Here is a 13,624-nt window from a genome sequence, read left to right on the forward strand (position 1 = left end):
AAGTCGTTCTACCAAAGAATGGTTAAAGAAGATGTATTGACATGGCCGAGTCAAAGTCCAGTCCAGACCTTGGGTCACACCAGATACTGAAAGCAAAGATTCATACTTTTGCCACTTACAGAAATGTAACACATCATTATTCTTCTCAGTTAATAAATGACAGAGTATTTTATTTTTGTCTCATTTGTTTGATTGGATTCTCTTTGTCTATTTTAAAGACTTGTGTGAAAATCTGATGATGTTTTGGGTCATATAAAATAAGGTACTTCACGATGCCGTAGAGAAGAACCTTTTTTGTCTAAATGGTTCCATTAAGAACCTTTAACATCTGAAGAACGTTTCAGTTTCACAAAAGGTTCTTTGTGGCAAAAAAAAGGTTCTTCAGATTATAAAAAAAGTTAAGAAAGAGGTGATTCTTTAAAGAACTGTTTTTCTATGGCATCGCTGTGAAGAACCGCTTAAGCACCTTTATTTTTAGAGTGTAAAGACGATTCTAAGGGGATCACAAACTTTCAGGCACCACTGTAGTATTTTTTTTTTCTTTTTCATATGCCTATGGCTACTGTCAACAGTTTGTTTACCAACATTCTTCAAAGTATCTTCTTTTGTGTTCAACAGAAGAAAGAAGCTCAGATTTGGAATGACATGAGGGTGAGTAAATAATGACAGAATTTTCATTTTTGGGTGAACTATCCCTTTAACATCAGGCCTATAATGTGTGTATGCAATTACACAAAGTTTAGTTTTAGAATCATTAAACAGAAATATTACACTCTCCCACACAGTGGCATAGCAACAGGAGGTTTGGTGGGAAACACTAATGCCTGCACTAGGGCCCTTGGGTGCACCTGTGCCATAATATTTTATATCTCAATCAAAGACGTGGTAAATTGGGTATTTTTAGACGGGGAAACGTTTCATTATGTTTCCGAGCAACCCTCTGGCTGTAAAATGTGTTCGTGCTAACAGAATCCCTATGGGACAGACTCAAGAACCTGCAAAAACATCTCCAACCGCAGGCTGGCGCTTTATCTTTAAGGGGGCAATATTCATTGGAATGTTTTTATGAGTTTTTGTATATGCTTACGCAATTATGTGTCTGACCAAACTGAGAAGAACAGTTAATGTAGATTAAAATCAAGCAGCTAAGCAATTTAGAGGAAAGTAAGAGATGACCTTCATTACTCTACTACACTAAACCCATGCTAGTTGAGTAAAACCTAAAAATAAACAAGCAGCAAATAGTAAAAAGAGATACAAGCATTAGAAAGAATAATAATAAAAAATAAATAAATAAATAAATAAAAAACATTAATGGCACTGCGGTTCTATTCTCATTTTGAACAGTTCGTTTAAAAGAACCGGTTCAAATATTCAGTGACTCAGTGAAAAACTTTGACTCTTTGCAGTCAAGACAGGTCATCATATGTGAACCTGGACCACAAAACCAGTCTTAAATCGCTGGGGTATATTTGTAGCAATAGCCAAAAATACATTGTATGGGTCAAAATTATATTTTTCTTTTATACCAAAATTCATTAGGACATTAAGTAAAGATCATGTTCCATGAAGATATTTTGTAAATTTCCTACTGTAAATATATCAAAACTTAATTTTTGATTAGTAATATGCATTGCTAAGAACTTCATTTGGACAACTTTAAAGGCGATTTTCTCAATATTTTGATTTTTTTGCACCCTCAGATTCCAGATTTTCAAATAGTTGTATCTCGGCCAAATATCACAAAATTTACCCTTATAACTGGTTTTGTGGTCCAGGGTCACATGCTCTCATGCTCTCTACATTCAATGTTCAGAATGAATGAATAAGTTCCATTGAAAATTGTCTTTGGCTCACCAACACAACAAAATTAATAACAACATACAAATAAAAAACAAAAACAATAACTAGTCATGTTACACACACAACACAAAGAAAAAATGGATACAATTCAAGCCTTACACACTGCTTAATTAAAAAGTTGCTGAATTAATGATTCTAAATGCATTGGGGATAAAGGACCTCTTATACACATTTTTATTTGCTAGGGGAACTCGATAACGTCTACCTGACTTCAAGAGCTCAAACTGGCTGAAAAGAGGATGAGAGCCATCTGCAAGAATAACTCTTGCCTTCTTCTTTGTCCTTTCTACATAAAGTTGTGTTAATTGATTTTGAGGCCTGCCAATTATTTTATTTGCCAAGGATACAATTCTGGAAAGTTTGTTCTTGAGTCTGCAATTTAGATGCTCATACCAGACAGAAAGATGTAACTCTATAAACTAAATGTAATTTGCATTTAAATTACAATGCTAAATTAAATTATTTACAAATAAAGCTATCCTACTATGGAAGCCCGTTTCCGCCACTGAATAAAAAAAAAAAAAAAAAAGGTTGCGACTTTTTCTCTCACAATTCTTACTTTTTTCACAGAATTGTGAGATATAAATTCGCAATTGCGAGTTATATAGTCAGAATTGTGAGATAAACACAATTAACTCAGAATTGTGTAAAGTCAGAATTACGATTGATAAAGTCACAATTTGAGAGATAAAAACTCGCAATTCAGACTTTTTTTTTTTTTTCTCAGAATTGTTTACTATGTAAACACTTGCATTTTTACAACACTATAATAAGTGTGTCCCATCAGGTAATGAAAAGTTCGACACACACTTGTGGTCTTCAGCTGCCTTCACGCGCTATCGGAATTATCGTAAATACGAGTTTCCTAATCGGAAATTGGACGTGAACGGCCTCTCAAATCGTATTTACTACTGGGGAACTCGGAAATAAATTTGATACCCGAGTTGGGCGAGTCATAAACTTTAAACATGGTGGAGGTGACAACCATTGCTGCTGTCAGTGCTGTTCTCACAACAACTACATCCCTTTGTCTTGTCGCTAAAGTAGTGTATTTATAGCTAGATATGCGATCATGCTAAGTATGTTGTATGTTTTATAAGCAGTGAAATAAGCATGCATTTGGCCGAAATTCCAGAATTGTCAGCGAACTGCATGTGTAGCGCGGTGAATGTTTATATGATTGTCAACCAATAGGATGCTAGGCTACATTTTATTCTTTCCGACATTAAAGCACTTGAATACGACAAGCTCGTAATCACGACTTCATAACTAAATGGGAAATAGGGTGAAGGCAGCATTAATCCTCACTTGAACACTTGGGCCAAACACAGGAAATACGTCACAGAAGTTGTCAAGCGCAAGTCCCATTCGTGAACGAATCGTTTAGACCGGTTTTATGAACTAATTCACTGAAAAGATTCGACTCATGAGAACCATTCATTCACAAAGCGAGCATTGCTACTCACTACCTTCTGTGGCGGGACTTATATTATTTAAAGAGACGGAAATCCCCACTACTAAGCTGACCGGTAGAAACGACGCGTTCGGCATTCTGTTTAAGAAAGCAGTCCAGGTGGGTTGTTTTTAAAAATGTCTTTCGTTTTGTTGGGAGGACGCAAAGCAAACAATTCGCGGGCTCCGTTTGGAATTTGTTACGCTCGTTGTATGGCAAGCGCCAGAGTCAGTGGGTTTTCCAAACGCGTTGTGCATGCTTGTATGGTGAAAGAAAACGTGCTGAATTAGTAAAGCGAACTGATTTAGTAAGCAATATGGATTGTACCTTGCTTAAACTTTTCATTGTTTACATTGTTATTTGCTTCTGGATTGTCGGCGTCGTCGAGTGTAGCTAGCGTTTCGGAGGAAAGGCCATTTACCATTAGTGCAGCTAGAAGCGTCGGTAACGCTTTTCATCCAGAGAGCTTGTTTGTTGCCATACTTGCTTGTTTTTGCCATACTTGCACGTCATTTCCGGGGTTTTGTTTCATTCAGTGTCGATGTGTTTATGTATAAAAAGCCCAGGATCGTCTTCGATGCCACGCTTTGAGCCAGCTGTCTGTGTTATGGCTACGATTGAATCTTGGTTGCCGTTTAATCTGAAACGAAGTACACATGTTTTCATTGAGGGTGCTAAAATGTAACGTTAACTAATTAAAATGAAATGTAACTGCTGATCATTCGAAATTAAATGAGCTTTACATCTCCTCTCAGGCATGAAAAGGTCCAGAAATGAGGACTCCGCAACATTACACTTTGCTGGGCAGAAGGCGAATAAGCTCCCTCGATCTGAGGCAAGTTTTTTTTGTTGTTTTTTTATTGTTGTCGGTAACGTCCTTTGTATGTTTTTCTCCCACAATAGTAATGAAATATAAAAGGGTTTGATAAGTATTTGTAACCTTGTTTTTGAAATGGAAAGACTGTTTTTAGTTTTTCACCAGGGTTGGCAAAATTCTGAACTCGTTCTCTTTCAGATCATGAGCTCTTGAATATGTAAATATGTATTTACTCTCTAAAAAAAAAAGGGAGTGTTTTCCCTCAATTGAATGGACATTCATTTTAATTAAGATCAGTACTGTCAAAACAATCAGAAAACAAAAATATTTCAAATTCAATACAGCATCACAAAATGTGCACATAAGTATTCTACTTATTACATGGCTACTTTTTAAATTGAGTTATTGAATTTTTAAAAAAAATGTTATACAGAAAGTAATTCATACAGGTTCATTCACCCAAAATTGAAAATTCTGTCATTTACTCACCCATAAGCTGTTCTGAACCTGTATGAGTTTATTTATTTCTTTATAACACTAAAAAACACATTTTGAGTTATGTTAGTAACCAAACAGTTAATGGTCCCCATTGACTTCCACAGTATGGAAAGACATATTACGGAAATCATAGAGACAGTCATAGACTTTCCAATGGAGTTTTTCAATTTATGAGTAAAATAAAGCCTGTGGTAATTAGAGTGTGATAATACTTTGACGTTTTGTTCTACAAAGCAAATTAAACCCATCCATATCCAAAACACAAATTTTGAAGCAGTCGTGTTCATTGTTGTTTTTATTGTTTGCAGTGTAAGTGTGTGCAGTTTATATTGTGATTGGCCTTGCAGCCAAACGAAACATGCAAACAATTAGAGTATTAATTGATCTCACCCCATTCGTAACCTGTTTGTTGATAGATTGAAAAGCTAATTTCCGAGAAGGTTGTGACCGCAGTCGAGCAGTCTGATTCCAAAATGAAGAATCTGATGGAGAGAATCGGCGAGGTGAATGGTGAACCCAGATACGATGCCAAAATCAAGAAACTGGAAGTAAGTTTCCCATTTCTGTGGACTTTAATATACTAATATAAATAAATATATTTAGTATACTAATCCATATTACTGTAGTGCCCTGCAGGGCCAGTATATTATAACCACCATACACATTTTCTGTGTTAAATCAATAATTTTTATTTATTTTTTATTTTTTTGGTTGCAGGCTCATGTAAGGAAAATAAAACGAAGGGGAGATGCAGTATTTGCATATATCAGAAAGTTCAGGTCCTTAGGGATTTCTCAGAATCAGGTATGAGCAGATGATGAGATTTATTTGTATAACTAAGGTTTGATAATGATAACACTAAGACATTCATGAAGCTGACTTCTATTATTGTAATTATATGTAACTCATCACTGTTGTGTTTTTCAATCTTTTTAACAGTCTCCTCCTTCTGTAAGTCCTCCTCCTGTGCAGCCCCAGCGATGCATCTCTCCAGCTGAACCAATAACCAATATATTCAGGTATTTTAGACACATAACGAACTTCATTCATAATACATCACTGGCACCAATAAAGTAAAATGTTGCCTTTAGAAGGGGCTTTCGGTGTTAATTTAGCTGTGGATCTGTATATGCTTTAATGCTGCAGACTGATGCCTTTCAACTTGAAAATGATGCAGAAGCAGTGAGCCTGCTGTTTGAATGACGATCACTAAAATATTCCATTTACTGTTTAATCAGAAGATATTCTAATAGAATGATCAAAGTTAAATCATCTCAGGGGTCCCCTGTGGTCCTTTCTCTTCTCAGTGGGTTGTTTTTAATTCAGTAATTATTCAAGGCTGCAGTCTTGGCACCTTTCCATTTCTTTTCTTTCCCTGAGGTGCTGTATGCCAAGTGGCATTTCTTCATTTTCATGTGTGGCTGTTGTAGCCTTATAAACTAGTGTGGTTCACTGAAGAGGCGTTCATTGCTGCTTAATGTTTGTGTTCCAAGGCCAACAAAGCATACTCATTCAAACCAATGATTACAGCTACTTGTTATCCTAGCCATCTGCTTAACTGTTGAATTACCGCAATCACAATTCACTGTAAGAACTCAAATGTGATGGACTTGGTTTTTCTGTCCCCAAATTGTGAAAAATTCTTAATACAAGAGCATTGCCTTATAGTGATTTAAATGTGAAAATAACAGAGATTTTGAATTTTTAATAATAAAATGAGCCCAAACATTGCTCTGTTGGATTGATCTGCTAGAGATGCAGAAATATTAACAGAGTCCCGTTATGATTTTTTTCTTTCTTGACTAGTGTGTAATGTTGATTTGCATTAAAAAGATCTGCAAAGTCCACTCCAAAGGGAGTTATTCTCTACATCAATAAGCACTTTTTCTGAACTCCCTCAAACACTTTTATTATACGTAATTTATACGTCACAATATCCCTCATTTAAATAATTCCCACCCAGGGCATACATCAGAAGATAAGAGGGAGTGTGGCCTGGTTGATTTGTGTTAGTGGTGTACAGATCTAATATACTGATACATGTGCGGCTGTTTATGCTCATAGACATAACTGACTGTGTTTTTGTGAACTTTGTGAGTTTTTGACATAACCCTGAGTGCATTTGACAGTTGATGTGAAGCTGACTTTCTCGGGACACCTGACATTTATATTACGTCTTGTAAAAAGGGGCATAATAGGACCTCTTAAATGATGTATGACCTATATCATTAAGCCAATATAAAAAAATATATATATATATATATTACACACACAGTGGGGCAAAAAAGTATTTAATCAGCCACCAATTGTGCAAGTGCTCCCACTTAAAAAAGATGAGAGAGGCCTGTAATTTTCATCATAGGTATACCTCATCTATGAGAGACAAAATGAGAAGAAAAAATCCAGAAAATCACATTGTAGGATTTTTAAAGAATTTATTTGCAAATTATGGTGGAAAATAAGTATTTGGTCAATAACAAAATTTCATCTCAATACTTTGTTATATACCCTTTGTTGGCAATGACAGAGGTCAAATGTTTTCTGTAAGTCTTCACAAGGTTTTCACACACTGATCTCCTCTAGAGCAGTAATGTTTTGGGGCTGTCGCTGGGCAACACGGACTTTCAACTCCCTTCAAAGATTTTCGATGGGGTTGAGATCTGGAGACTGGCTAGTCCACTCCAGGACCTTACATGGCCCCATTCATTCTTTCGTTTACACGGATCAGTCGTCCTGGTCCCTTTGCAGAAAAACAGCCCCAAAGCATGATGTTTCCACCCCCATGCTTCACAGTAGGTATGGTGTTCTTTGGATGCAACTCAGCATTCTTTCTCCTCCAAACACGACAAGTTGAGTTTTTACCAAAAAGTTCTATTTTGGTTTCATCTGACCATATGACATTCTCCCAATCCTCTTCTGGATCATCCAAATGCTCTCTAGCAAACTTCAGACGGGCCCGGACATGTACTGGCTTAAGCAGGGGGACACGTCTGGCGCTGCAGGATTTGAGGCCTTTGTTACTTTGGTCTCAGCTCTCTGCAGGTCATTCACTAGGTCCCCCCGTGTGGTTCTGGGATTTTTGCTCACAGTTCTTGTGATCATTTTGACCCCACGGGGTGAGATCTTGCGTGGACCCCCAGTTCGAGGGAGATTATCAGTGGTCTTGTATGTCTTCCATTTTCTAATAATTGCTCCCACAGTTGATTTCTTCACACCAAGCTGCTTACCTATTGCACATTCAGTCTTCCCAGCCTGGTGCAGGTCTACAATTTTGTTTCTGGTGTCCTTTGACAGCTCTTTGGTCTTGGCCATGGTGGAGTTTGGAGTTGGACTGTTTGAGGTTGTGGACAGGTGTCTTTTATACTGATAACGAGTTCAAACAGATGCCATTAATACAGGTCACGAGTGGAAGACAGAGTTACAGGTCTGTGAGAGCCAGAAATCTTGCTTGTTTGTAGGTGACCAAATACTTATTTTACAGAGGAATTTGCCAATTAATTCTTTAAAAATCCTACAATGTGATTTTCTGGATTTTTTTTTTTTCTCATTTTGTCTCTCATAGTTGAGGTATACCTATGATGAAAATTACAGGCCTCTCTCATCTTTTTAAGTGGGAGAACTTGCACAATTGGTGGCTGACTAAATACTTTTTTGCCCCACTGTGTGTGTGTATATGTAACTAATTAAAATTATATATGTGTGTGTGTATATATATATATATATATATATATATTATTTTATTTTTTAAACGGTGCTATTAAATTTGTGTTTTTAAAGATTAATTTGAAGTGAGCATTTACAATTTGATCGCCTTTCGGCGAAATTCGCCGTTGTATCCTTGAAATAGTCGTATCTTCGAGTCACCTGTAGCGTGTTTTTTTTTTTTTTTTTTTGGTTTGTCACCTTTTTCACCCCTGACGAGTTTGCACCCCTGAAAATGATTTGATTTCATTGTTTTTAATATTTAATTTAAATGTCGTCTTGGAGTGCAGAATTCTGAATTTTATTTATTAATTTTTTTTTAAACCAGAAGATCAGTCAATGGAGGGTGTTTCAGTGACAATGCTTCAGTGTCATCAGCAGGTCTTGTCGCTATTTTCATTATTTATTCTAACCTCAGCAATGTCAAATGTTTATACTGTGACGTATTAAAAAGATTGTTTTTGCACTAACAGACAATGATTGTGAGATGACCACACTGAAAAGACCAAAGAAAGGGTTCTGGCAGAGTTTGGTAAAGGTTTCTTTTGATGCCTTCTCATTATCAATCATTACGTGGCTTTTGTTTATTCTTTGAGTATTTGTATTTTTGTAGCTTTCTAATATGTGGCTTGTGTGATTAACATGATCGGACTGTGCTGGGGACTATAGATTACCATTGTTCATATATCTACTTCAAAGCGAAAAAAATGTTCTCTTCATTTCAGCGGCCTAAGAATCAGGTTGTTGACCTTACAGAAGACAGAGGTATTTGATCTTGAATAAAAATTGTTATAAACAATGCGCTGTTGTATAGACTGTATGGTGCGCATGATGTGTTTTGTGTTTGTTCTGGTTCAGCGGCCAGACTGAATGAAGAAAGCCTGGTTACCCAACCATCAGATCAGGTACGCCATCATTCTCTCACTCCGGTTTCTCTCATCTCTAGATGTGCATTTTCAGACTTTTTTGTTTGCGCATTTGTGCCCTGCAGAAATCAGAACCTTCAAGACAGGAACCATCAAAACCCTCAAGCACACCACCTATAGCTATTAAAGGTATGATGCCAGTGAATTTGTCTAGTTTGTTTTTGTCGTTTTCTTTTTTTATAAAATTATGGTTTATGCAAGACATAAAAAAATTTTTAAGTCTTACTTAATTGTCATTTTATTTAATGAACAGAAGAAAAAGAAAGTGTTATGGAGGAGGACCGTGTCAGTTCTTCAGTTCAGTTGGAAGAGGTATGCTAATGTTTTGTATGTGCTACTATATCGATAAGTTTATATCAAAACAGCCATGACATGTTGGTTTCTACCTTTCCTTAATAGGAGGACTGGCACTCAAAACTCCATCCGTTCCCAGACACCCCGTTTCCTAAAGAGCTTCCGGTTGTAGCTGCCTCTTATAACTTGCCCCAGAAGCCAGTGGTGAAACTAGCTCGGATTGGAAGCGCACAAGAACTAGGCATCGCGTGGAACGTGGATCGGAAAGATCCCCATGTAGCAGAGATGGATTGCTACTACATTTACGTTTCCCATGAACACAAAAACAGCACTTTTTCAGGATGGAAGTGCCTTGGAGAGATCAAAGCTATGCCTCTTCCTATGGCCTGCAAGGTGTCAGACTGCAAAGGAGATAAACGACTGTGCTTTATCGTTGTGGGGAAGGATATATTTGGCCGTTATGGGCCATACAGTGACATACGCACTGTTGCATCAGGACAAATATGATTTTGGCAACATTTCTCCAGTGTGTTGAAACTTTTGTTCATATAAGGTTTGAAGGAGTATGAATGTGACTCTTTCTACTGTAATTTAGAGTATTTAATTTTTTTAAGATTTGAATTTCTTAAAAGATGTTAAGTTGGGTACAAATAAAGTTAAAGCTGCTGTTTTTTTCCCTCCATTTTTGTATTTCTAGTTGTTTTCCTTTCTCTGAAGAAAAATGGTTTTTTTTTTTTTTTTTTTTTTAGTACCAGAGAGCCCAGAAAATCATTCCACTTCCATGAATCTCACTAACACAAAAGTATTAAGAAAGAAGCTGCTGTCTTGTATTGTTTTTATTGGTTATAAAGTTACAAACTGATTTAATTTGTCTCTGGTCTTCATAATATGAAGTCTTCAGTGGTATGAGTCAACAAAGCAATCACTAGCCATAATAGACAGTGATTGTGAACGTCTAATGTAAGCAGCAGAAAACATTTCAGAGACAACATTTGTTTCCTGTAACGACTCCAGTTGAGGGTACTACTTCATGCTGCTGCAGAAATTACACTCCACTCAAATGGAGAAATAACACTATATCAGTCATCCTCAAAAATGTTGACTTCCGACTCATTTATTTTATATTTATGAAGTTCTGAATTCAGTTCAGTTCATTTTTCTGACATAAAAGATAGAAGTTGCTTATTAATATCTCTTTTTCATTTCACAGATGAAGCAAGATTTGTAACAATTGTGACATTAGATGCATCTGAAAGCACACCAAAATTTTTTTTTTTTTTTTTTATAATTATTCACACAGTTGTTTACATAAACATAAATCAAGATTGCACCAGTAACCTGTAAATGAAGTGGGCATAAAGGTAAATTTTAGTGTTGTCAAATGATTTATCGTGTCCAAAATAAAAGTTTTTGTTTACATAGTGTGCGTGTACTGTGTATATTTATTACGTGTATATAAATACACACACATGCATGTATGCATTTAAGAAAAATGCTTATATTAAATAGTTATATATTATATGAATATTAACAGACACATGTAAATATTTTCAAAATATATACTGTATGTGTTTGTATTTATATATACAGGTGCTGGTCATGTAATTAGAATAAAATCAAAAAGTTGATTTATTTCACTAATTCCATTCAGAAACTGAAACTTGTATATTATATTCATTCATTACACACAGACTGATATATTTCAAATGTTTATTTCTTTTAATTTTGATGATTATAACTGACAACTAAGGAAAATCCCAAATTCAGTATCTCAGAAAATTAGAATATTACTTAAGACCAATACAAAGAAAGGATTTTTAGAAATCTTGGCCAACTGAAAAGTATGAGCATGTACAGCACTCAATACTTAGTTGGGGCTCCTTTTGCCTGAATTACTGCAGCAATGCGGTGTGGCATGGAGTCGATCAGTCTGTGGCACTGCTCAGGTGTTATGAGAGCCCAGGTTGCTCTGATAGTGGCCTTCACCTCTTCTGCGTTGTTGGGTCTGGCATATCGCATCTTCCTCTTCACAATACCCCATAGATTTTCTATGGGGTTAAGGTCGGGCGAGTTTGCTGGCCAATTAAGAACAGGGAGAACCATGGTCCTTAAACCAGTTAATGGTTGCTTTGGCACTGTGTGCAGGTGCCAAGTCCTGTTGGAAAATGAAATCTGCATCTCCATAAAGTTGGTCAGCAGCAGGAAGCATGAAGTGCTCTAAAACTTCCTGGTATACGGCTGCGTTGACCTTGGACCTCAGAAAACACAGTGGACCAACACCAGCAGATGACATGGCACCCGAAAACATTACTGACTGTGGAAACTTTACACTGGACCTCAAGCAACTTGGATTGTGTGCCTCTCCTCTCTTCCTCCAGACTCTGGGACTCTGATTTCCACAGGAAATGCTAAATTTACTTTCATCAGAGAACATAACTTTGGACCACTCAGCAGCAGTCCAGTCCTTTTTGTCTTTAGCCCAGGCGAGACGCTTCTGACGCTGTGTGTTGTTCAAGAGTGGCTTGACACAAGGAATGCGACAGCTGAAACCCATGTCTTGCATACGTCTGTGCGTAGTGGTTCTTGAAGCACTGACTCCAGCTGCAGTCCACTCTTTGTGAATCTCCCCCACATTTTTGAATGGGTTTTGTTTCACAATCCTCTCCATGGTGCGGTTATCCCTATTGCTTGTACACTTTTTTCTACCACATCTTTTCCTTCCCTTCGCCTCTCTATTAATGTGCTTGGACACAGAGCTCTGTGAACAGCCAGCCTCTCTTGCAATGACCTTTTGTGTCTTGCCCTCCTTGTGCAACGTGTCAATGGTCGTCTTTTGGACAACTGTCAAGTCAGCAGTCTTCCCCATGATTGTGTAGCCTACAGAACTAGACTGAGAGACCATTTAAAGGCCTTTGCAGGTGTTTTGTGTTAATTAGCTGATTAGAGTGTGGCACCAGGTGTCTTCAATATTGAACCTTTTCACAATATTCTAATTTTCTGAGATACTGAATTTGGGATTTTCCTTAGTTGTCAGTTATAATCATCAAAATTAAAATAAACATTTGAAATATATCAGTCTGTGTGTAATAAATGAATATAATATACAAGTTTCTCTTTTTGAATGGAATTAGTGAAATAAATCAACTTTTTGATGATATTCTAATTATATGACCAGCACCTGTACATAACAAATATACACAGTACACACAGATATGTAAATAAAAACTTTTATTTTGGATGCGATTAATTGCTTGACAGCAGTAGTAAATGTATAACTTCATATTTTGAAATGGGGAAATAGCTGATCACATTTGAACAGTCTTGCCTTCTTTTGAACGTTATGCTTGAAAGTACTGTTCCACAACAATTTCATTTTGAGAACACTAATTTCCAACACTGAATGACATTAAAACATTCCACTAGATTATTATAATTAGTGACTTTGTTTTGCACACTTTGTATCTTACATTAATGCTTAACCTGGAAAAAAATGAGTAAAAAAATAAATAATTGGAAATGTAATAGAAGTGACATTTGCATTAAACTAAGGGATGGAGTTATTTATAGAGAGAGAGTCAAATAAATGCTTTATAACATAAAATGGGTAACACTTTACAATAAGGTTCATTAGTTAACAACATTAGTAAACATGAACTAAGAATGAACAATACTTCTACAGCATTTATTAATATTAGTTAATGTTAATTTCAGCATTTACTGATGCATTATTAAAGTTGTGCTTGTTAACATTAGTAAATGCACTGAGAACTAACATGAACAACTGTATTTTCATTAACAAAGATTAATAAACAGTGTAATAAATGCATTGTTCATTGTTTGTTCATGTTAGTTAATACATTAGTTAATGGTAACAAATGACACCTCATTGTAAAGTGTTACCATAAAATGTTATGTACATATGTAATATTTTGGCAATATTATTTTGAATGATTTTTTAACATTTGAAATTTTTTCATGACTAAAATGCCTCAGATCATATTTACGGCCATATTTTGAGATTGATCCAGCGGTATTTGCTGTACATCAGAACAGAAAGTCACAAACCGTTCG

The 13,624-nt window shown here is 36.1% G+C and overlaps 1 protein-coding gene across 8 annotated transcripts; it reads left to right on the forward strand.

Moving 5' to 3' along the window:
* The first annotated feature begins 3,200 nt into the window (after window positions 1-3,200).
* On the forward strand, window positions 3,201-10,975 carry atf7ip2 (activating transcription factor 7 interacting protein 2). Of its 8 annotated transcripts, none has more exons than XM_058771717.1 (12): window positions 3,201-3,436; window positions 4,072-4,151; window positions 5,048-5,179; window positions 5,349-5,435; window positions 5,571-5,650; window positions 8,662-8,714; window positions 8,807-8,871; window positions 9,059-9,098; window positions 9,192-9,238; window positions 9,325-9,388; window positions 9,513-9,571; window positions 9,659-10,975. In XM_058771717.1, the coding sequence occupies exons 2-12, from the start codon at window positions 4,074-4,076 to the stop codon at window positions 10,058-10,060; spliced, it is 1,107 nt and encodes a 368-aa protein (XP_058627700.1). In that variant the 5' UTR covers window positions 3,201-3,436; window positions 4,072-4,073; the 3' UTR covers window positions 10,061-10,975. The 8 variants fall into 8 exon arrangements, with proteins under 8 accessions (XP_058627700.1, XP_058627701.1, XP_058627694.1 ...); XM_058771718.1 differs by lacking the exon at window positions 3,201-3,436 and adding an exon at window positions 3,476-3,623; XM_058771711.1 differs by lacking the exon at window positions 3,201-3,436 and adding an exon at window positions 3,660-3,987 and having other exon boundaries at window positions 8,665-8,714.
* The last annotated feature ends 2,649 nt before the right edge of the window (window positions 10,976-13,624 follow it).

The sequence above is a fragment of the Onychostoma macrolepis genome, chromosome 03, assembly GCF_012432095.1.
Source record: "Onychostoma macrolepis isolate SWU-2019 chromosome 03, ASM1243209v1, whole genome shotgun sequence".
NCBI classification, from domain to species: Eukaryota; Metazoa; Chordata; class Actinopteri; order Cypriniformes; family Cyprinidae; genus Onychostoma; species Onychostoma macrolepis.